The 26,714-nt window shown below is 30.9% G+C and overlaps 1 protein-coding gene across 1 annotated transcript; it reads right to left on the bottom strand.

Annotated features, from left to right (window-relative positions):
- Positions 1-1,725: 1,725 nt before the first annotated feature.
- LOC126964953 (uncharacterized) lies at positions 1,726-21,782 on the bottom strand. The gene is made up of 7 exons (XM_050808302.1): positions 21,660-21,782; positions 7,539-7,591; positions 5,319-6,660; positions 4,990-5,258; positions 3,482-3,890; positions 2,284-2,374; positions 1,726-2,103 (listed from the first exon to the last, which is right to left on the bottom strand). The coding sequence occupies exons 1-7, from the start codon at positions 21,684-21,686 to the stop codon at positions 1,889-1,891; spliced, it is 2,406 nt and encodes an 801-aa protein (XP_050664259.1). The 5' UTR covers positions 21,687-21,782; the 3' UTR covers positions 1,726-1,888.
- Between the last annotated feature and the right edge of the window lie 4,932 nt (positions 21,783-26,714).

Raw genomic sequence — 26,714 nt, 5'->3', positions numbered from 1 at the left:
TGAGCCGAGGTAAAGGATTAGATTCTTAATTCACAATATGATTTATACGGGACCGACATATCAAAACTGATGAGAAATATTATTTTAATGAGAGCAAACGGCATGAGAACTTGAAAGTCACAGTATTATGACCTGACCCATTTGCCCGAATTTTAGAGGGTTTAAATACATGATCAAAATTGTCTTGTCATTGTAGGTGAGTAAAAGAGACTAAAATCTTGATAATGCATTACGTAGTGAAACACGTTCTGGAATACGCCCAAAATTAGATATATAGAAATCTAAAGAAGCAGGTACTAGATGTGACATAGCCACGTTAAACAAACCACCTCACAGATGATATATATAGACCATTAGCAAGGTAGTAATGATTCAGTATTAACCATAACAACGTATGTGAAAAAAGTATTTCATTTTAATATCTAATTGCGGAAACTCTTCCACAACCGGTAACTATACCAATTGAAATATAAAATTTCTAAAAGCTGCTGTTTTTATATGGTAATCGTTTTTTACTACAAAATTACTGCTGCACAAGGTCCTCAATACCCGGAACGTTGCAAACGTACGCTGCAATGTAGTGTATGTTTATAATATAGTTAGTTACCAGTCCTGCATCATAAGAAATAAACACGAGGACTTACACTACAATGTCGCTTATTTATTCAATTGAATTCATTACACATTGTATACTCATAAAGTTTTTATATTGAATTGATAAAGTACCGAGATATAATATGATTGTTAAAGATACAAATACATTATTTACACATGACCTAGTAATTAATAACAGTCTTTATATAAAATAATATTTTAAATTAATTAATTAACACTTTCACTGGCGTAATTTGAAAGGCCAAACTTATGATAATAATAGTGTAAGTGGTACGAAAAGTAACGCCTTGTTTCTTCAAACAGCAAAATGTTGCACTTCAACTTTGTCTTTGATGCTTACCTTTTTCATATACTTTACCAATTATCTATTTTATTTAGCTTCTTTGTTTTTTTTAGACCATTATAATTTACTGGGGATCTAACATTTTTCAATAAAATATAATATTCTTGTAGTGTAATAATCAAAAAATCAGTTGAGTAGTTCTTGAGTTTATTATTTTCAAGGTCATTTGATCCGTTTATTATATCTTTAATGGTAATGGTAGAAGTAGTATGTTTGGCAAAACTAAATTCAACGGGTCGATCAATTGGGACTGCGTTTTATTTTAAGTCTTCTACTTCATCTAACACGAGAGTGTTCCAGTGGTAATAAACTGAAAAGACCTACAGAGTTTCTTTTCCCTGTTTGTCTCAGGTCACACACATTGTCCTTCTGAGGGTGAGGGTAATTCATTTTTACTTTCACAGAGCTAAAAATAAATTGCATCGGTACAATAGTTGATTTACAAATATTTATCTATAAACATTTTGAATTCACTTCTTCAAGCGATGCAGCTTGATATGGCTGGCATATTTTATTATTATCTTCAAATAAGCCTACACAATCTTGCTAGTGATGATAGCTTTGATTATACAAGAGCGTATAAGTAGTGGTGATCACCTAACATTATGAAGTGGCCTACAGACTTGACTGACATATTTTTCCATAAACAGAAATTGAAGTTCGACGCCTTGTCTGCTCCCAACCTCTCATGTCATATGTTATTTTTAAAAACAAATATATAAATTTATATAAAGAGCCCTCTAAAATCGAGGATTCAAAACACAATATTATTTTACAAGTTTATTTCCAAATAATATTAGTTTAAGAGGAATTAAATTCCAAATATATTTTTAATTTTTACTACAGTAACATCACATTTTAAAAAGCTGTTTCAGGTTAGACCTTTAGGAAATAATATTGCAATCATTAGATTTTGACGTCACAGTTTAATTAAGAAGCAATATTAATGGACTTATACAATCTTTCTTTATTGGTTCTACCACTTTGTTGATTGTAGTTTTCTGGAAAATTAATTCCTAGTAAAGAAGGGTCAATACCAGCAATGGCTGTTGCGATAGGTTGAGCTATAGCTACACCGGTGGAAGCTACTGCATTTGCTATTGGTCGAGATGCTGCCAATCCATTTTCTCCAACGACTGCTAGACCTATAGTTAGTAAAAGAAGACTTATATATTATTCTAAATTTAAATTAAGTATGTCAGTATATGCGCTTTAATAAATACCAACTTGATTTAAAAAGATTTTGTAAACGATTATGAATTTAACAGACTTATCGGCATGCTTGCAATCTTGTATAATATTAAGGTTTTATTATGATAACGCACCGATTGGTTTTGCTTCTGCAATATTAGCACCATCCATAATATAGTCTTGTTGGGGTTCATCGGCACCAACGCTTACACCTTCTTCTCCAACCTGTAATTAATTTAATAAAATGTATAAACAAATAGATCTTCAAGATCCTGAGTTCTTATTTATTTCATATTCTTTCTCTTATATGGCCTGGATTTCGAGATCGTACTATTATGAGCTGAAATATAAAAAAAAATATTGGCATACACATTAAATTATAACAAAGTGATCAGAATATAATTAGTTATTACAAAGCGTAATAGACTTAAAATCTACGTTCAATGACAAATTTATTTCTATCTATCCTTACTAGTAAAAAGGAAATGCTACCAACTCAAAGGAGGATGGCGAGAATGCATGTGTTTTGGGACCCACTGAAAGAAATGGCGTACATAATGGAAACTTATTGATTATTGTAGAACGTAACAAAACTAAGAAAAAAGCAAATCGTATGTAAGTCTAAAATAGTGGAAGAAAAATGATATATCTAAATGTAAGAAAAAACCTAAAATTATTAATCAATACCTATTGTTCAATCAATCATTTGTATCTTATGTCTATGCCTAATTACTGTCTGCTAAAAGATAATATAATATATATGTGGAAGGTTGGCCAGCAGCTTATAATTGAGGATTCACAATTCATTCTTATCGAATCTTTTACTATTTACCTACTGATACTTTTCGAAACTAACCTACGGATTTTAGTATCAAAAAACAATAATAATCTTATTTTGATTTACTACGGAATTACCGATTGAATAGGTATTTGATGGTATCAAAACGTCCATATAAAAAATGACTGTCATATGAAAAAATGTAGATATCAATTGCGCAAAACGTTCCGTTAGTGCAAGATGACTTATTTTTTTAATAAATTATAATAATTTATTTCTTTTGACTCCCATATCTTAGCGCCTCAATAACTCTTGTATAAACATCGTATAAACTTAAGTTTATAATAAATATAAACTTGTACTTGTTCGATGCTTCCTTAATTTTTAAATTATGTGGGTCCATTCTCGCCATCCTCCTTTCAATCTAAATTTATGCAAGTTTATGTCCATAGTGCAAAAGAGGTTTTGGAAACGTATTTTCAAGGTTTATATGACATGTGTACTGATAGAAAAGGCTTATTATTTATAAAAAGAAAAAACATTTCAACACTTACGTCATCGTCGTAGTTTTTAATTTGGGAAGTAGCTGGATTAGTTTGCTTGAAAAGTGAATCAACATCATCTCCTATTTCATCAATGATTTTAATAGCATTTGATGCAGCCTCACTAAGTGACATCAGTTGGCTTTTAAATCTTGATTTTTCAGTGTTACCTAAAAATCCTAGTTTTCTTCCCAAGTTATGCAATTTAATGAGATTCGTAGAATAAGTTTTAAGATTTTGTAAATTTGCGGCCAGTACTTTTGACTGAATATTCCCTTCACTGTTTTTGATGATATTCTCATTGCTAATCATGTCTTCTGGTACTATTTTCTCACTCAATATTGATCCTTTTATATCCTTCTTAATTTCTAGATATTGGCCTTTGGCTCCACCATAAAATGGAAGATATTGAGTTGAATCACTACAATTAAGAAAATAAAACTATTTCATCATAAATAAATATATAATTAATATATTTATTTTCTCCACAATCGCTAGCTTTCGGTTTCATTAATAAGTGTTCATTTTTTTTAGAAAGAACTTAAACCATTTAGATAAATAGAGTATTATACTCACTGTACCTACATGACGTATTAATTAAAATACCGTTATTTAGGTATAATCTTGTTCATGTTCATATTCTCATTACTTTTACTTTATCTAATTTGAAAAGGAATATTTTGTGATATTTTTTTTATCTCACATATCATGATCTTGACAACTTTGTTCAATTATTATTGTATTAATGATTCTTTGAAATACGTATTTTTTTTGTTTAAGTATTTAACTATTTCTCTCATCAAGTAAAAAACTTAAATAATTAACAGGAAAAAATTCTTAGTTCACCCAAAAAATAATTAGGAAAAAAGACCTTTGTGTTTTCAGCCACATTGACATCTTAAGCCTTTATTTTCTCCATCGAAATAAAATAATTAATTATATATTTTTTGATAAATTGGCTTTTTATTATTTTCACCAACTCCCACACTCACTTGCTACACTTGTGATATTGAACTGAAGCATAAAATTTACAAAAATTGTTGTATGTGCAACAAATTTCCTTTTGAAAGGAGCAACATAATTATATCCATATTCTGAAAATGTTCTATCCCCATTTTTACTTACACCGCAGTTTACTTTAATTTGGAAAAAAATAATATTTTGCTAATTTTATTTTAGTCCCTCACCCTGTGAGTTTAATTGTTTATTTAATGTTACAAAAAAAAATACATTATAATATTATGTATAACTAGACTAGTTTTTAGTTCGACATAAAAATAAGTAACGTTTTGGTTATGTGACTACTTGTCTTAATAAATATAAAATGAAACACTGTGACTACGTTGTATCTTTTTAATAATTTAGTACTTTAAATTATTACAAACATTGAACTGTAAAATAAATATTGAAAAACAATGTCAAGAGTAGGTCAACATTTTCTTTCAAATTATCATCCAATTGTTTGTTCATCATTATTATCCATGGGGGGCTTATATTCATAAATATAGAGATCCGACTGCGCATGGGCAATACCTCCTGCGCCAACAATTGCAGTTGCCTTCGGTTTGTAAGCAATACTGACTGTTTGTCCACGACGTACAACAACTTGTGATATAGGGTTAGCGACAGCTGTACCTTTGAGTCCACTAACAGCTAGAGCTGAGGGACTCAAATAAAGATGATATTCGGAATCTTTGTCTTCGTCTTCTGTTTTTAAGAAACCATTTTCATCGAATTTGTAGTATTCCGGCTTTGGAATTAGACTGCTTTCTTCTGGCCCATTCGATCTATTTACCAAAAAATTAAAATATTAGTGAACTAAAACTTATAAAAGAAAAGAAAAGGATCATGTTTGTTCGATAGGATGATAATAAACTACAGGTCCAGTTGCAACTAATTTTCCTTCTCTAATAGGTTGTTTTGCAATAGGAATTGATTCGTTTTGGTCTTTTTGAAGTCTCGAAACAAATGAATTAAGATCTACATCAGATGATAGCGCTACAACCCTAGCTGAAGGTCCAGCCACAGCTAAACCACCAGGTTGTGTGTAAGCTAACCCACCGGCTCCAACAATGGCTGTTCCTCCTCTGCCCGCTGTTGCTACACCACCAGGTCCAGCAATGGCAACACCACCTTTTCTTACTCGTAATCTATTAATGAAAAACCCTGGGCTGGGAGCAACAGGTCTTTTATCTCCAAAAAATGAGAATCCACCAAAGGGAAATTTTAAATCTCCTTCCACATCTTCATTTTTTACTTCTTCCACTTCCTCAACAATGTAAGGCTTTTTAGTTGTTTTCTTTGTAGATACAGGTCTGGTTACATATACTTTTTTAGCCTTTTTACCACTTTCTAATTTCTGACTAGGTGATCCATTAGGAATGTTACGCTTGCGTAGACCTCGAGCACGCCTTGTGTTCATAGTTCCATCACTAGGTGTTAAAAATATACTGTTTTCATTTTCATTTTCATCTTCATCCCTTTCAGATTTCTGTTTTCTTGTACAAACATCAGCATTCTGTCCATATTCAAATAAATTATTAAAGCCACCACCCTGGGAGAATGTTAAAAATGGATCTTTTATTATAAATGGAAAGACGCTTGCAAATGGCCACTGTAGAAATGATGTAAAACTTGGAAAGCTGGGCTCCTGACGTGTTTGATAGATTTCATTATTGGTATTATATTTCAAATTATTGTTCACTGTATAGTGTCGGTTATAGCCATCTAAGTTATGAGGCATAACAACCACTGGCATAGACGTAATGTAAGGGATAGGCATCGTGGGCATCATGGCTGAATTTATATTAGCTTCTGCTCTTAATGCTCTGGAATCCAAAAAACGCTTAAATTTTTCTTCCTCTTTTTGTTGTATTATATTACTTTCATATTGACTAACGCTCTCACTTTTGCTTTGTAATTTACCCAGAGCTATCGCATCTAGAATTTTTTTTAAATTTTCTCCATCTATTGCAACAACTTCTCCAGATTGTGGGTTATTAAAATTAATTTGAGGCCTATATGGCTTTTTAAGCCCGTCATTTATAACTTTGATTTTATTAACAATGTCTCGAGCTGATTGACTTTCTACTTTATCATTAATTTCCGGCTCATAAAAAATTGACCGTTCTTTGTCTGCAACATTTAATTCTACAGTTTCATTTGGTATTATATCTACAGTTTGTGTCGACCTGAAAAATGGAGTTGTATTAATAACGTCATAATATTAGACTAATTAATCAATTTACAGCAAAACTAGAAGCAAATAATTGTACAATAGCATACCTGAACCCGAACTACAAAATATTAAAGTTTTTATACAGCTCCAAACTTGATTAGGTTTTATTTGTTAGTTTAATATGTGCACCTTCCTTCTATTTAAAGCAGTGTATGTATTAGTCACGTCAAATAACCGATATAAAAAATGGATTCATTTATTACTGTACAGATCGTTAGTTTATTATTTATTTTATCTACATCCATGCTTTAAATCCTCTATTAAAGATTCTGAAATAGTTACCTTATTGCCAACATTAAAACATCCAATGTCCTAATAACCAGTACATCATCCAAACGGATGATGTAATGTTGTACTGAATTTCTTAATAACACTCCTTTGTTTTTTATTATTATATATATTAGTTCTTATTGCTCGATTCGTGGTATCTATATGAATGTCAACAAAAGAACATTTTCGTTTACGCGCTTTCACACGCGTTAGTAGAACGTCGCATGATATATTGTTAGGTTACTACTAGGACTGTCTGTTTTAATGTAAGCAGTAAGTTTACTGTTTCAGAATCTTTTAGAGGATTCATATTATGGGTGTAGATAAAGTCTTGTATGCCACTATTGATTATTAGGCATTAAAACACTCATGTAACACTAATCTCGGCTTCGCCTCGTGTGATAAACCTACATTCGTGATTTAATACCCTTATTACACAACGGTTGCATAAATAACTAGAAATACACGCTTGTTTTGCTTTACCAAAAATTAAAAACCTAAAAAATTATATTAATAGGTGTTTATATTGCCTAGATTGTCAAATTTTCTTTCGGAACTTACTCATTAGTGGCTGGTCGAGAAGAAACTTCTAACTGTAGAAGAGCTGCAGTTATCTGAAAACAAAAGCCATATTTGTAGGTACAATTCAATTGGCAATGGAAAACACATTTTTTTTAAAACAATGTTTTTTACAGCACGTTCCGGCGAAAGAGACTTGGTTGAGATAAACTCACGTGTGTTAAATAAAACTGTTGTAGAAAAAAATTTATTATTCACTTTTTAGATACCTCGTTTTGAGTGATATAACGCATGTTTGGTGGTATTTAAAAGGCATAAAAGGCACTTATTTTCTCAAATTTATTCCTTTAGAATTCTTCTTGATGTCATTTCTAATATACTAGATACTACTACCGCTTCGGAAACAAATGGTGCATTTTTTTATTGCTCTGTTTTTAATAAAACATATAATTTTACATGCAACTAACCTAAAAATAATATAGAGAATATAATTTGTTTTCGAAGAAGTTGCTGTTTGTGTTTTTCTGTTAATATACATCATTATTTTATTATACTTAAAATATTCATATCCTAGTATAAATATTTATATATTTAATCTAATAATGTTATGATTAAGATAAAGTGCTAACGCCTGTTTTAATGAAATACCAATAACAATAATTGGGTTCATATCTACATCAACTATGATTTGTCTTTATTTAAAACACTTATGTAATGCATTTTACACAGAAAAAACAATTGAGAATGTGTGGTGTAAGATATTAAAAAAGGGTTATTTTTAAGGCTTTTTCATAAAGTATATGCTGCCATTCAATTTCTTCATTTATTATGTTCAACGGGTTTTTTCGTTGAAGAAAAACAGTTAATTCGTTAACGAATATAAAACTGTTAATAAAAACGTTTATTCATTTAACGACCATCTCTATGTTATGCTTTCTAAAATATAATATTATATATAGTCTTTCTATGTACCTAATTTCTTCACATTTTCAATATGTAGCAATAATCAGCCTGTCTTTCGGATGGGTAGACATATATTATAGACCTTTACCTCAAAAACACATTAAACTCAATTTTAAACAAAATCTTTAACACATTTGAAAAGGCCTTAAACCGAAGAAGACCAGGCAAGAAACCCAAAAGGCCTCTTTTATTTAAAATACAATTATTTTATTTAAATAAGATTTATTAATTAAATAACCTTACGGCGTTCGTTCTATTCACAAGGTATACTATGATTTAGAAAGTCATTGCATTCCTAACCTAACATGCTAAAGGGAACTATACCATAACCGTTTTAACAATAATTGTTCTAATTTCTCAACACATGTTAAATTTAAATTTATTATTTACTTCTCAATAATTGTATTATTTTTAAATCATAGCTTTCTTATTAGGCTGTTCCTTTATCTATCTCTCAAATTAATTCTAAATGTATCTTCACTCATTCCTACTTCATTTATTCTACTATTACGTACTAATTTTACATATTCTATATATTTCAATAATTGATTGCTTGTAACTACTTCTTGTAGGCTTCATAAGATACATAATAGCTTTAAGGGTAAATGTATACACTTTTAAAATCAAGTCCCAGCCACTGTTCAGGCATTATCTATAAATAAATTTAGATGTTGTATTAAAAAATGGCTCTGTCGTAAATCCTCTACAGCTGAATATCTAAGTGATCCGACAGCCTGGGACTAATGACAGTACAATATTTTTAATATACAATATAATATTTTATTACAGAGAGCACAAAAAAAGAATGCTGGAAGAGTTTCTCGCGCCGCTTCTTCTCTCTCTCAGAGTGCCATTTGTTTCCTAAGTGGTAGTAGTATCTAGTATATTACAAATGACATCAAAAAGAATTCTAAAGGAATCAATTTTGAGAAAATAAATGCCTTTTATGCCTTTAATGCAAATTAATGTATAAGGCAAAATTCGTATTCAATTTTACAGGCGTTATTATTTTTTTTTCTTTATTTAATTAGGGGCTTTTATATTATGTATGTACATGTCATCTTTGTGATGTTATGAATAATTATATAAATTTTTTTGTTCGAGCGGTATTCTTATAAATTTGTTTCTATGTCAAACGAGTTTGTATATCAACATTAAACATAAACAAGCAGGTATTACCAAAAACAAAGCAGCTTGCTTCCTATAGCTTCCTATACCAATAAGTAAACTTTAATGACTATTTTATAGTCTATAATTTATGGTTATCCCCGTTATCTATAAGAAGCAGTTTCTTGTTTACTTCCACCTACTGATATCCTTAAACAGTTTTAGAATAACCAAAACTTTAACATAGCGGTCACAAAGCCCCGTTACTTTTATCTTGTGTTTAAACAGTGAACCAAATATACACGATCTTGATATTAATTTTCTTTATTATTTATTATTCTTAGATATTATTATTACCAAATACGCATACGAAATTAATTATTTATATTTGAAAACAAATTTTTATGACCGATGCGGGACTCGAACCCACGACCTCTCGCGTTCCGTGCGAGAGCTCTTCCAACTGAGTTAACCGTTCGAGTGACGTATCGTCATAAAATCATGTATGCTTTGTTCAACTCTTAGGTTATGGCTTCATCTACAGCATCTACTTTATAGTTGCCACAGCCGGCTTCCTGTGCAAAGGAGCCTCCCACTGGTAAATCCGAGGTGATTATCCTCGGATTTACCAGTGGGAGGTCAGAATGGATGTCCTAGGTAAATCAAAGCATCACCAGTAACGCTTTCATGTAACCCAAAAATTGGACGAATTGTGTAAATAATTATAACCTCTCCCGAAACTCTTTTACAGGAATCATAAGATCTTTGGTGACTCCGTACACTTCGCCAAAATCATAATAAAGGTATTTTGATTCGGACAGGACAACGTGCGTCGAGTCCACTAGTATTATATTTAGTATTATAATATAAAAATTATGCAATAACATTGTATAGACAATAAATAAAATGAAAATAATTAAGCTAGTTATAATATGCAATAGCAATACCAATGACAGTACAATATTGTATATTACAATAAAGTGAGCGCCATAAAAAAGAATGCTAGGAGAGTTTCTTGCGTCGCTTCTTCTCTCCAAGAGCGCCATTTGTTTCCGAAGCGGTAGTAGTGTCTAGTATATTAGAAATTACATCAAAAAGAATTCTAAAGGAATGATTTTGAGAAAATAAATGCCTTTTATGCCTTTATGCCTTTTATGCGACCTATTCGAAATTCTCCTAAAACTACTATTTACTTCGGTATTGTTAGCAGAACACAAATAATTTATTTCTTTAGAAAAAAAACAAGGTATAGGACTATTATATCCTATAGATTATTCCACAGACTTATGTAATTATATACACATACTAGCGGACTCGACAGACGTTGTCCTGTACACACATCTTAAATTTGAAAAATCGGTCCAGTCGTTAGGAGTTTACTAACATACACAAAAAAAAAATTCAAATTCAAGATTTCTATATTTGGTATTAAATACATTTTACAAAATTACTTAAATCTACTTATTAAAGCAATTTACAATTAAGCCTTATATATGTAGGTATCAGAAAACTTATTTCTACAACCCTATCTACGTATTGAGGGATAAAACTTTATTATGCTTAAAAACTAATACATGAGGTTTGTGGGGGGGGGAATCCAGGAAACTGGGAAAACCTGGCTATTTGCTATTGGTTTTACTAACATACACACGGGAAGGAGATTTATATATGGACAGAATTGAGGATCTAAACCATTCTCAAATTCACTGGAACACACAAAAAATCACCAAAATCGGTCCAGCCATGTAGGAGGAGTTAACTGTCAACACACGTACAGAAAAATTATATATTATATAAAGATAATATTATGTCAGAATTTTAACGTCAGTGTGTTTAAATACTGATTTGTTTAGATTAACGATAATGTAGTTATGCTTGAAATGAATCTGGTCTGTTACCTTGAATTGTGTTATTTTTATATGTCAAGGATGAAGTATGACTCCTGATTGAACTAGTATTTTCTAGAACATTGTCTACATACCTTAAAGTATTGCCGTTGATAATAATTGTGTATCTACACCACATACTATTGGGTTATTTGGAGAGAGTTTTTTAATTAAATTTATTGTACTTATAAGTTTTTTTTTGATGTTCGATAATTTATTCACAGAAAACTTTTCTTATAACTTATGGTAATGGTTGCTTAGCTAATCCGGTTAAAGTTGAATTTTTAGCTTTTATGTACTTTAATTTATAAGTATTATACCCGATAACGTTATATTTTTTTATAACAATAAGGGATGAGACGGAAAGGACTTTCAGCTGATGGTAATTGATACGCCTTGCCCATTACAATGCAGTGTCGCTCAGGATTCTTGAAAAACCCAAAAATACTGAGCGGCACTACATTTGCGCTCGTCTCCTTGTGACATAAGATCTTAAGTCTCATTTGCCTAGTAACACATATAAGGATATATCATTCGCTGTCTGATAGCGGAACAGCAAAAGTGTGCTTAAAGACAATGTAAGCACACTTTTCTCCTTAGACGTGTGTCAACTGTCACTGTCCGTATCAAATCTAAGCTGAATAAATGTTTACATTGCTGCTTAGTGACCGAGAACATTTTAAGCAACTTGAGTAAATGAGGCAATGTATAATAGATAGATAGCAGTCGACGCTTATTAAGATGTAATTTGTGTCATGTTCCATAGTTCGGCTTTGTTTTAATACGACGTGATTCGTCTTTATGTATAGAGCATTATTCATTATACATATTAATCTATTGCTGAAAACTGCATTAAAATCCATGGAATAGTTCAAAGATTGAAGCGAAAAGACAGCGGAAGCGGCGCCATTTTATAATATGTACACTACTATGATTAAAATCATTACGGGGAAGTGTACCAAGTATACTGGCAGGATTCCCACGCTGAAATAGCTGCCAGTAATTGTAAAAGGTGCATTGCAATTTGAGTAAACGATTTGATACACTTATCGAGATTGTCACATACCCTGCTAGCCCCAGTAAGCAAAATACTACATTGCTGCATCGTCAGAAAATTCACCTTGACAACGGACCCCAGCAAGACCAGCCACTAAGATAAATAACAAATATATGTTTATTGTGATAGTAGAAGCCGCTTCGCATTAAAATACCAATGAATTGGCGTCATTTTTGAAGAATTAATAACTCCACAATATGATGCTTTTGCATCAAATTGGCAAAATAAGAAAGCTTGAAAAATGGGTGTCCTATGATTTATATGACCTTTGAATCTTGTTTTACCATGTGGTAAGGCACAGATTGTTTTTGTTGGATGCGATTACTAATTATGACAGTAATCACGACCATCATGTTCACAAGGCATCCTAACACAAGCAATTAATTCAAGCTCTTAATGTTGATGCATTCAATATACGATAATTTATATTAATTATATAGTTTATTCTTTATTACTTTTTATGAAATATTTGATATTTAAGACGCTTTTAACTTTGAATACAATTCATATATTGGATGGCAGCACCTTACAAACTAATGTGATTTTTATATTACAGCCATTGCAAAATATTATATTACTTGTAAAGAGTGACCGTTGAGTTTCTTGTACGTTCTTCTCACGAGCTCAACTTTTTCCGAACATATGGCAAATTCAAAAAAAGAAATGTTTATATTGTAGATTAAAAAGCGCTTAATTTTGACCCATTTGAATAAAGTTTTTTTGACTTTGACTCTATGATAAACGGAAGCGAACATGAGTTTTATATTAAAAAAAATTACAATTAATTTTGTAAAAGTAAACTATTACTTTTTATTAACAGACACGTCGTTTTAAAATTTTTATCAAAAAACAAAATTCGAAATTTCATCCGCATCATTGTCCAACAAGCATTCTACAGCTGCGCGGTTTGAGAAAGACTTCTTGCCTGAATCAATTACCTTACATATTTCCAACCTTGTGGACAAAAATTCGATTAACGTTTATTAAAGATTTATTCAGATACCTAATTACATTACTTGCTAATAGACAAGCGATGAATTTATTTTTACATTTGATAAAAACACAATTAAAAAACCAACTATGTTTAAAAAACCTTCTTATCCAAACCATTACCTTTATTATTAATAATATACTTACTATTATTTATATGTGCTACCTATTGATAGATTTTAAGTCGTTGCCAGGCCCTAAACAAAATAAAACTTAATATTATAAACAGATTACTTACTGTAATTATTATTAAGCTTGACCGGCCACGCGTGTCTGTCCGCTTGGGTTGTTTGGTTCTAGACGAAGCTATCCCGCTCAAAGCCACGCGTGGCGAGTGTAGGTACCTACTATTATATTTGGCTGGGCACCGACTTCAAAGTTATCAATATATAGCACATACAAATAATAGTATTTCTTAATAACATTAAAGGTAAAGGTTTGCATAAGAGGTGTATTAAATTAAATTTTTAGTTATTTGATACTTTTCAGGTTTTGAAGTCGGTTTTTTCAATCTTAGTTTTTTTTACTTTTGAGTGTCAGTTAATAATAAAATTAAATTTAAATTTTTGTGGCACCAAATGGCATCTATTCCGCATCGAACTTAAGAAAAATTACGTAAATCGGATCATAAATCTCAGAGTGATCGGTGTACATACATAAAAAATACCGATCGAATTGCGAACCTCCTCCTTTTTGAAGTCGGTTAAAAAAATATGAATATCAATACACTTAAGGTTCATGTAGAAATAATAAACCTACCCACTTCAGACCAATGTTTAGTTGTCCCCGATAGTGAGAGACATAATATTATCACTACCGTCTCATCTGCGCTATTACTGCGCTAAAATATCTAGATATTCTGTGGTTGTGGTGGTGCTAAGGTGCTAAATTGTAGTTTATTAAAAGGCATAAAAGGCATTTATTTTCTCAAAATTGATTCCTTTAGAATTCTTTTTGATGTCATTTCTATATCATCTAAACTAAAAATAAGCATAAATATAAAATAAGTCTATATTTTATATTTATGCTTATTTCTAACAGAAGTATTATGCTAACTAAATATATGCCAAGTTTAACAGATTTTATGATATTTCGTCTTTTTTTTTATGAAAATAAGGGATGAGACGGGCAGGACGTTCAGCTGATGGTAATTGATACGCCCTACCCATTAGAATGCAGTGCCGCTCAGGATTCTTGAAAAACCCAAAAATTCTGAGCGGCACTACAATTGAGCTCGTAACCTTGAGATACAAGATGTTATGTCTCATTTGCCCAATAATTTCACTAGCTACGGCGCCCTTCAATAATGTTAATAGTATACATTACTGCTTCACGGCAGAAAGAGGCGCCGTTGTGGTATCCATAATCTAGCCGGCATCCGGTGCAAAGGAGCCTCCCACTGGTAAAAAACTCTAAGAACTCGTCTAAAAAGTGGGTTTCTTTTAATAACCGTTAGTTAATGAAACTTGTTGATTCTTTACTATCCATTTCATATGTAGGTAATATTTAATAGAAAATCTAATGGCAAATCTAACTTCTTATGTAGTATGATAAAAATATTGCCTTTTAAAATTATAATCAAGGTATATTGTATTCAGAACCACGCTCACCAAAGAATGTTATGTTTGTACAATGTACCGTTCGGCTCGCAATAAGATAGTGGGTTTCATGACAGAGTTCACTGACTGTGCAAGATATTTTTCCGATATTCCGCCAATATTTGGTATATTATAACAAGAGTGGTGTTTATTTTATTATTTAAAAAAATATTTTAATTTTCATTTATAAATTGAGTATAATAAGTATTTTATACTAACCGTTACAATAATATTGATAATAATCTATACCTTAAATGAACCTACAAATAAATAGGCCTGTTTTCATATTAAAATAACAGCAAAATATTACAAGCAAGCAATTTTTAACATTTTTTCTATCTTTTATTACGTTCGTTCTCTCTAAACGACGATCTAATTTTGACATGAGCTTACTCACGGATAGTTTAAGTTATAAAGAGAGAAGCTGCTTTTAATTTTGTAAAAAAAAAAGGAATTCCGCTTAAAATAGAAAACCTATATTATTCGCTTTCGCACAAAGTCCTAAATGAAAATGAAAATCGCGATTTATACAAAAAATCGCTTTAAAACGGTATTTCTTAAAAATATATAACTCAAGTTTGTGCTAAATGAAGAATAAGCAAAGGGAATTTAATGAAGAACATCCAATGGAAATGGCATGAATAAATGAATTTCAAACCTTATCATTTTTATTATCTTCATTATTATATTAATTACCACGGGAGAATTAACAAAAACGATTCAGTGTTCCACATTTTGTTTTATCATACGATAGGATCAATCAGTTTAAACCAATATGTAATAAACATCCAAATATTGTGAGTTTTCTTGTGTGTCTCACTGGCGAGAGTCTAGTGCCGAATTTTAGCGAGTCAACTTCTCCTGTGAATGCCTCGTGTAATGGCGAAACACGTGTCGAATTGATTAAAAGACAAATCATACCGAAATTAACACTCAATATAACTCACAACATTTGGATAATTATATATAATTATTATAAAAATATTTTAAGATTTGCAAATATGCATAGTGAGTAAAGGTCATAGCTAGGTCATGGAGAGCTGGACATAAGAATTGGATGTGAACCAGTGTTGTTCAACAAAAAGTGATGGATGAAAGTGGCAATAAAGATATAGAAAGTAAATTTCAATTTAACAGTCAGTTTCTTTTATGTGAACTACACGGAATAGTTATAACTGTTTACAAACCTATAAATAAATAGAAGGTTTTAGTGGAACCTACAAGATACGACTAATATAAATTAAATGAACTAGTTTATCTATACTTAAGGCCGTCTTATAAGGTCGTAGATTGCAACAATACATTTAATGCTAATTGATTCAGTTATGACTTATTTTTTATAATTTATTTATATTATAATATATTACAAATAATTTTGAGCTAGTCTGTATTTTTTTCCACTGAGTAATATAAAATTGTATTAACATTAAAAAAATAATTTAATCATTTAATAGAATCAAAGCACAGGTTTTAAACTATGAGGCTGCGGATTCCCAATAGTATCTTATATCTTTAAACGAGCAATTTTTGTATAAATATATACATAATCTAAAAATAGAAATTTAGTATACCTACAGGAAGTTTCGGGGTTGAGAAATCGATCTAGCTAGGTTTCAATTTAAAAAAATGTAGATTATCCGTGTTTTAATAAGTAACAGCTACAATAACATTAGAATACAAAGGTATATTTCTCCACTATATACAAGACTATAATAGCTCAGATGGGACATTGGTTGATCAGGAAATCAACAGACCCCGGTTCGAATCCAGATGTCCTATTAGTTTTTTTCGTTCAAGTTTTGTACCTTCTTAAAAATCCGAGCAAGGCTCGGTCCTCCAGGTACTTTAGTTAAGTTATTACATTTATAAATAATATTTCTTAACTCGATTACATTTTTATTGAAAAATTTGGGTACATAAAACATTGTTTTGTGTTTGTTTATTGTTTAAAGAAGTAAGCTCTAATTTTTTATGAAAACGGTGCTACCTATCTGGTTGACTATAATTATAAATATGATAGTTTTTTTTTATTTGTTATTGCAAAAATCAAAGGCACAAACATTGGCCAACAGACATTTTGAATTATTTAACTTTAATTCGAACATTTTATCTGCATTAGAGTAGAGAAAATGGTTTGTCAATTTGACTTTAACATGTCATTAGAAGTCAAGTAAAGGGAGGTAGTTGTGTCATATTAGTGACGCTAGCTGACAGTCAGCACTTTGCAAGGGTTACTTTTGATTAGTGTATGTTGATTTATAGAGTAAATGACTACACCTGATGTCATCAAGATGGCGGCTTGTCCCACTCTGAAAGCGCGGGGATTATATTGTATTTTTAAGTTCTGTTTGTATGCTTTGTTAGTCTAATGTTTTCTGGATGTCAACTGTCATAAATAATCTTTTATTTGTCATTTATAAAACATAGTTCATTCGAAGTCAGTATCAGAATTATGCATTATACGGTCGCCTTAGAATTGCATTGCCTTAGAAATTAATCTCAAAAGTATTTCTGAAGGATTTTATAATATGTAGTGAGTAAGATTAGTTCAAAAATTCTGAATTCATATTGGTGTAAACAGCTTTTACATTACTGCTTTATTTTTTCCAATTTTTTTAAGTATTAAAATATATATAGGATTGGATATAGTATGTTATCTATGAGATAGACATATGCCATCACAAACTTTTCTGTAGACCTACCTATTTATAAGATACACAATAATTCCACCACATATTATTTTATTAAATCTCGGGTTGAGACAGCGGTTTCGGTGACAGCTCCCAGACGGCTTATTTTTTTTTTCGACACCTCCAACAATTAATATCGTTAATGTATACAAATATATATAAAAAAACGCTATCCATTAGTGAAATGAGCATGAATATCTGTGCAGTAGTTTTTGACTTCATCGCGAGCAGACAGACGCGGCGGAGGACTTCGTTAAATTATATGGCAAAATTTATAAATTCCGTATGGTCAATGAACTAATGATTATCTTAAGGGCTCTGTAGAGAGCATTCCATGTTTTGCTTTTAATTTATGAATCTTAGAGAATTTGATGATAAAAACTTGATCTTGAGCGCATTATTGATAATTTAATGGGCGGAGATAATCAAGTTGATGGCTGAGAAAAATAACCGATGACCACGGTAATAAGAGTTTCTTGTATAATGTAGTGGAAGGTACTAACCATGCGTTTTAAAAAATTAATAACAAATCAATTGAATTGTGAGTTTATAATATTCAAATAAAAGTGTTTTTTTACTTAACATGAATTTTGATACAACTTATATATATATTTTTTTTCTTTCGCTCTGGCAATACTACGAGTTGTATGGTTGGCATGGATGGGAATTTCACTCGCAAATCGCTGATATTATTGTAAGCTTGTGTGCAAAAAAGTTAAAACTCATTTCATAGAAAATATACCGGACTAAGACAATGGCATCTGCTCTTTAATATAAATATACTAAGCTGAACCAGCAAACGTTGTATTGCCATATAAAGTAATAAAATAATTCAATCATTAAAATTTTTGGGTTATAAAATATCGATGACGACGGATTCTCAGACTTACTAGATATAACGTAGGTACTACAATAATCATTATATCCGATTGCCATCTTGCAACTCTATTGCATATCTGTGGATGGAATAGAATAATAATAAAATCGCGATACCAAAATAGGTGTTGATCGTAGATGTGTGAAAATTTTAAGTTGTATGTATTTTTTAATGCTGAATCATAATAAAACAAAAAAAAATGTCAAAAAAAATAAAAAATATATATTCAGGGGTGACCCTTATCATTTAGGGGTATGAAAAATAGATTTTGGCCGATTATCAGAACTACCCGATATACACACAAATTTTCAAACATGTTTGTTAAGCCGTTTCGTAGGAGTTTGGTAACAAACACCGGCACAAGAGAATTTTATATATAAAATGTTGGCAGTCAAAGTACGATGGTTGAGTATACTGATGGGTAGCCATTGATTTATGGTTTCGAGAAAGCTGTCAATCCTATGCCTATTAATGATTCATATAATCATGTTAATTACGGATAAATAAGTGAATATTAATACTAATAAGTAGAAAAGTTGTCACACAAACACACTAACCTCTTTAAACCTCTTTAACCGTGGTTTTCTCGAAACATAAATAAGAAATAACAATAACATGTTATCGTATAATGTTATGGTAATATCTGGTAAGTTAAACAATGTACATACACATAAACACAAAGGAATTCGAATAAAATAACAGTATATAAGTAATGCAAATTAAACTAATTAATTTGAAAACAAAATTCTCGAACCCGCGACCTCTCGCGGTCCGTGCGCGCGCTCTTCCACTGAGCCAACTGTTCGAGTTCATAAATCTTGTATATATGTCTTTGTTCAATTCTCAGGTTATGGCTTCATGTACAGGATCTACCTTACAGTTGATAACCTTCTCAACCCCAATTTGTATATTAGGAAATTGACTTGATTGACTCTTTCAAATCTAATCAATTTGTTATTTTTTTTTTAAGTGATAACCCTCACTTCTGGGATTTAATTACAAAAATTAATTTGTTTAGGGAATTAGTCCCAGATGTGAGTGTTATCACTTTAAAAAAAAATAACAAAACTTGTTTACAATCGAGTAAGTCAAACAAAGGCTCAAGAAAATATATTCACCTAAGTTTTTGAACAAGATGGTGCTAATATAATTCTGACTAAAGCTAAGGTTAATGAACTTGGTTTTACGTGTTTATATATATCTTGATTGGAGTCAATAATATGTGTTCATAAAATATTTTCCGAATATCTAATTTAGCTAACGCTTTTAGAATAATATCGTTCATTATTTTTTTGTAGGAAAATACTTCGTTAAGTTGATTTAAAATCTATTATGATTTTATATTTTTGATTAAGTACTTATAAAATATTAGGTAAATAAATGTTAAATAGGTTGTATATAATGCGTCAGAGAAAATTGAAATTTGGACCGTGTGCCAGTAACTATTAACTTACGATTTAGATGATCATTTACGATAAAGGTGATGATGATGGACCTGTCTTCAATTGCTTTGCAAATGATATTATAATCATAACTCTAATTCAAATTATTTTTATTTTTTTTTTATTCTAAAGTAAAAGTAAAAGCCTCTATTAAGACGGATAAGGTAAAAAATCAATGGCACACAAAAATAATTTGAAAAAAAAAAAACTACAATTTCCAAAGTTGTTTAGTACACTACTTAAACTTTTCTTATGAAAATAAGGGACGAGACGAACAGGACGTTCAGCTGGTGGTAATTGATATGTCCTGCTCATTACAATGCAGTGCCACTCAGGATTCTTGAAAAACCCGAAAATTCTGAGCGGCACTACAATAATTGCGCTCGTCACCTTAAGACATAAGATGTTAAGTCTCATTTGCCCAGGAAATTCACTAGCTACGGTGCCCTTCAGACCGAAACACAGTAATGTTTTCATATTTCTGCTTCACGGCAGAAATAGGCGCCGTTGTGGTACCCATAATCTAGTTGGCATCCTGTGCAAAGGAGCCTCCCAATTGGAGAACTTGATTCATATCAAGAAAAATGTTGATTGTTTAAAAAGTTATTAAGGTAAGACATTTACGAGAAGAGACTATTAAGAGAAAATTGTGCAGCTAAAGTTCTATCGATGAAGCAATGTATGCAAATGCTCTAAACATAATTGGCTAATACTTGAAATATTGACCTTGCTTTAATTCTTTTGCACGTTTAATTTATGAAGTAATTGTAATCGACTTTTAAATGTCTCGAAGAGCTTAAGAGTTCTTGCTAGCAATCTCATCCGGGTTAATATCAAATGCCAAATTTTACACAACATGTTACTTGCCGTCTATTAAAAACTAATGATTAATAAATTCTGCCAGTTCTAGAAAGCATCATTAAAGATAATTTTTCATAAATATAATTCCGTCACTTTCTTTTAAATTTTGACAGTCAATGATAGCACGTGATGTACCCTTAATGAAACATTAACTTTAAAGATGCTTTCTGCAACAAGCGGTATGGCATTAAAAAAAATGGACTAAAAAAACAATTCAGTGAATTATAATAGATATCAATTATTTTCGTATCGAAGAGAAAGTTTCTCAGAATTTTAATAAAACGATCATAGGCTGTAAGGCTATAAATTAATATTAATTAAATAAAACTTCGTGTTAAATTTATAATATGTTTGTAAAATCTATTTGAGGTTTGTTGCAACAAAAAAATTGGGAGAACACATCTCTCTAGCAATAGTATTTCGAATTATCTATATTGCGTATTTTCATAAAATGTATTTGTATGTTTACATCTAATTAATGTACAAACAAGTCTAAAGAAATTTGCTTGGAAGAAAAATAATAATAAAAGGCTCAATATAGTAGCAAAAAGAAATTTAAATTATATTAAATAAGTAAAGTTAGTCTATTTATAAAACATTGTAGATCTAATATGCTGTTAATTTTGATAATTCAAAAATTTGTTGTTAAACTATACTAAATTTAACTCAAATAATATTTATATTTAACTCACCAAAAATAATATATATTTTTGCGCCATATTATCAAGGTATGTGTGAAATATCAACGGTACGTCCTAACTTCGACGAAGTCCACTCACTTCTTTAAAAGTCGGTCGCACTACCGAAGCTTTTTGCCAGTTGTGGTCAGATACCTTACTATATGCTTTTGTTTTCCATCGAGAATTATGTGAGATCTTGTGAAAGTACTATTAGCTACACAAGATAAAATAAATAATAAAGTTGAAAGTCGACTCCAGATCAAACAGATTTTATGAATATTTTAAAAGAACCATTGCTTCCGCCAATAATTATCAAATTTCGATACGAGTGATAATATTATATATGCAGCTCATCTTGCTAGAATTAACAATAATTACCCTGAAGCGGTGGAATCGACTTTTTGTTGAACAAATTATTCGTTATGGATCTGTTATGGCCAATTCAGTTTCATTTTGAGAAACAAATTTGTTTGCCCATGAAATGGTTAAGATAACGTGAGTTATCAAACTCCCATACAGTTATTAAAATATTTTTTTTTATATTTGTAATGTACTTTTTAATATCATCGTAACTTTTCTATTCAATTACTCAACAAATTTTAAATTAACCTACATCCTATCCTACCTATATAGGAAAACAAATTTTATTATTATTATTTCAAATACAATTTTCAATAATTAAATAGTTTTATCAAAAGTATAAAATAAATGTGATATTTAATATTCTGATTCTGGTATCAACAATTGCAATCGAGTTACAATAGTAAGAACAGGGATGAGAAATGTGAAAGTCGAAGCGGCTTGTTCGTAATCAATAACAGATGTAATTTTTTTTTAATCACGTCATTGAATCAAATACTTTGATCTGTTTCGATATCTTAAGACAAATCAAACTCAAGTAACATATTAAATTATGAAAACGCCACAACCTTTTGTGTTGACCTGAATAAGTTGCTACCCCTTGGGTTTCCAGTAGACCAATTTTCATCTGTTTGTGGCATTTTGTTTAGTAAATAGATTATTATATTGCCAGAAACTGTCATAACCATAATGTTAACACCAGGAACAGACATAAACTTATGATGCTTAGTACTCGGCTAAGTCGAGTTAGTAAGTCTTTTGTGGGGCGATGTATATGCTTTTACAAAAAGATCTCAGAAAATGTTCAAAACAAAAGTATAACGTTATTCAAAAGAATTGGTAAAAAACGTTTGCGTGGTAAAGGTTACTATAACATAAATGACTCTTAATGATACCACAGTTTTGGAATAGAGTGACCGCCCTCAGGCTATTAAATAATAAGTTTAATTGTACAATATTACTTTGTAAACATATTTATTCGATGAAAAAAAGCCCGCTGAGTTTGTTGCGCCCATTCTTCTCAGGTCTGAGGCATTAATTTTGGAATGGGTGGTAGTTTTTTTACTTTCAATAAGTGATGTCACATCCTATTTTTAATAAAAATATTTGAATTTGAAAGATCCATCGGTCATCTTTCATTAGTAATAATAATAATAATAATAATAATAAAGCCTTTTTTATTTCATATCCTTTATATATGTACATTTCAAATGTTGTTATTTAGTGTTAGTTTATATTTTTCTTAATATCTATATGTTAGTACGTGTTACTTATTTGTATGGGTTATTTATTTATCTGGATATGAACCCCTCCTCGGGTGAAGGCCTCCTCCAACTTTTTCCACGCGTCTCTGTCTTTACCCGTTATTTGCCAATCGTTCTTTCACCCTCTTTCATTAGTAAGTAGTCAAAACTACTTACTACATACTTCTACTGACACATGTCATCAATACATCGAAATTAATTAAAATTTCAGATAAAACCGGCATTAACATTGACAATCAGGCATCAGTTAATATTATTAATCATGTTACTGTGTCTTATCCATTAATATATTGGAAAAATAAGTCTTATTTCCATTAAATTCCATTGATATGTAAATTCGCTTGAATGTTATCTCGTGGACATAAATTAAGTAATTAAAAAAAAGTAAGGACGTTAACTGCTTTACGAAAGGTTGGACCCTAGGGTCAAGGACACACTTATAATTGTCAAAAGATTTCTTTTTTATATTTACCGCCACTTCGAGAAGTAATCCCTTCTTTAATTAGAAGAAGTGGCAAGAAACTCATTGCCACTCTTTTTTAATGAAAATTTACATCTTCATCTTATTACAATGCATTTCAGTTACAATATATGTAAAGTGACGCAACAAAAATACTCAAACTTCAAATACTCAACGGCGTATACGAGTACCTAAGTGATAAAAATTAAAATGTTAATTAAACATTAAAACAAGAGTTATTGAGTTAAGAGTAGATGCATCAATGTAAATAAATAAAAGTATTTTATAAGCGATTATAAAAAATATAATTTTAAAAGTATGCAGCAGACTTTCTGGCAACAGGATCATCCTGCCACCACAAGTAGCGCCCGTTCACGAGCATGACGCATGGGCCAGCAATCGCCTTCTATACACAAATCACTTCCATCCAGTTATCAAACATCGAATTCAAATTTTGCAACATATAGCAACATCGGCTGAACAACTTACAGAAAAACTGAGCTTTCAACCAAGTGAATATATTGTAAACCATTGTTATTCTGAAAAGTAAGATTAAAACAAATCACAGTACGGAACAAGTAAGGTAAAAGGTATCATATTATAATAGTGTTATCCTTTTTTTTACATTTTGTCACTGTTACCAAGTCAACTAAAATTAGGTCCAATTTCAAAGATAATATACAAATTGATGCTAAAAATAGGATTTTATTTTTTTTATTTCTCAGATTTTTTCATATTTCTAAGACAGAAAATTTATTAGTTAAATAGACTGGGGGTGGTTGCTCCATTTCCAATAGTGTGGTCTCATAAAGAAAGTAATTTATGAAAATTTATTGAAGTAGGCGTTGCTTTGCGGAAATCCATAAATCTGGCACGAGACATTTTGGCGAGACAACACGTCCTGAGGATGCCTCGTGTAGAGGCCAAACACGTGTCGAATTGTTTGTGTAAAAGTAATTTATGATAAAGGAACTATAACCACATTAAAGTTTATTAGCAGTGCTTTTGAATTTAATGACTTATTTAAAATAAAACATATGATAGTGACTTGTTTTCTCAACTATCCTATTAAATATTCAATTGTAAAAGTTTTATTATGTCATTGACATTACAATCAGCCATGAGTAAGTATTATTATTCATGGTACTCTTCGTTATTCAATAAATTGGAAAAATAAGTCTTATTACAATTATATTCTTTTGGTTTGCAAAAATATTTGTTTATTCGCTCGAAATTTATCTAAGGTTGGTCATAAATTTAATAAAATAACCTGTTTTAAATGTAACTAATGATTCGCAATATAAAACTTATAAATTATATTTTGTCGTAAATTAATAATAGGATTAGACAGAGTGACTAAAAACGATGGAATAGTTATAAAAAAAACTACGATTACAAAAACCGACTTCAAAATCTGAGAAGTATAATATAACTTAAGCAAATTTTTACCTTATTAATAAAATACTATTATTTATACATATTGATAGGTTTTAAGTCGGTGCCAAGCCCTAAACAAAATAAAACTTAATATTATAAACAGCTTACTTACTGTAATTATAAAGTTTGTCTGGCCACGCGTGTCTGTCCGCTTGGTTTCTTTTGTTCTAGACGAAGCTATCCCGCTCAAAGTCACGCGTGGCGAGTGTATGTACCTACTATTACATTTGGCTTGGCATTGACTTCAAAGCTATCAATATGTAGCACATACAAATAATAGTATTTTATTAATATTAAAGGTAAAGGTTTGCATAAGAGGTGTATTAAATTAAATTTTTAGTTATTTGATACTTTTCAGGTTTTGAAGTCGGTTTTTTCAATCGTAGTTTTTTTTACTTTTGAGTGTCAGTTAATAATAAAATTAAATTTAAATTTTTGTGGCACCAAAAGGCATCTATTCCGCATCGATCATAAAAGAAGAATTAAGTAAATCGGATCATAAATCTCAGAGTAATCGGTGTGCATACGTAAAAAAAAACCGATCGAATTGAGATTCTACTCCTTTTTGAAGTCGGTTAATAACTAAAAAACAACAACTCTTGGTAAACATCATGAAGCTACATGATTTCATAAAGGGGCTTTGACACGGGGAGATGAACTGATAAGAAACTCCCAGTCGATGTTTTAAATCATATTATTATAGCAAAATTGCTTAGCCTACTTAATATTATACCATACAATTTTGGGTGACCACAGAAGAGCCAGATAAGAACCATGTAATGCATGTAATTCATTCCAATTTATCATCTATATATCTACTACTAGTAGGTGAGCTTTCTTTGTCAAAGAAGCTTTAATAATATATTTCATGAATTTCTGCTCCGTGAATCCTAGTATTTTGTGTGGTATTTTATTGTGAAATTGAATACCTAGACCTATGAAGGAGCCCTTAACCCTAGCTTAAGACGGCACGTACACTTCATTCTTTCTTCAGGTAAACTGAATGATTATAAATAACAAATTTATTTGAAGTCAGTAATGTTTTTTCTGACATAGACCTAGGTAACACTGAATAAATAATGTTTAGAAAATGAAAAACGGCTTAATGTAGACAAATGCCAATACTTTTTTTGTTTTTCGAAATAATCTCCGTTCCTCTCTACACATTGTCGCATTCGATGGAACCACTGAGAAAATCAGTGGGCACATTCTTCCTTAGGGGTGTCTTCTATGGCATTTTCGTACGCTGTCACCGCATCTTCAGGCTCTAAAAGCGAATACCTCGAATTTTATCTTTTGTTCTTGGGAATAAATAAAAGTCGCAGGGCGCCAGGTCAGGACTGTATGGCGGATGACTCCTTATCTCGACACCTGCCATAACAAATATTCAACAGTCTGCGGAGTGCGCTAAAGCATTGTCGTGGTAAAGGAGGATCCTGCTTCGGGGGCACTGCTGTCAATTTTTTTCCAACACAACAGGCAAACAGCAATTGACATACCAGTCTGCAGTGACTGTCCTTCCATCTTCTAGCACAACTGTCGCGA

This window comes from Leptidea sinapis, chromosome 1, assembly GCF_905404315.1.
Source record: "Leptidea sinapis chromosome 1, ilLepSina1.1, whole genome shotgun sequence".
Classification (NCBI taxonomy): Eukaryota; Metazoa; Arthropoda; class Insecta; order Lepidoptera; family Pieridae; genus Leptidea; species Leptidea sinapis.
The sequence above is the reverse complement of the archived record's forward strand: the minus strand, read 5'-3'. Positions and strand labels throughout refer to the sequence as shown.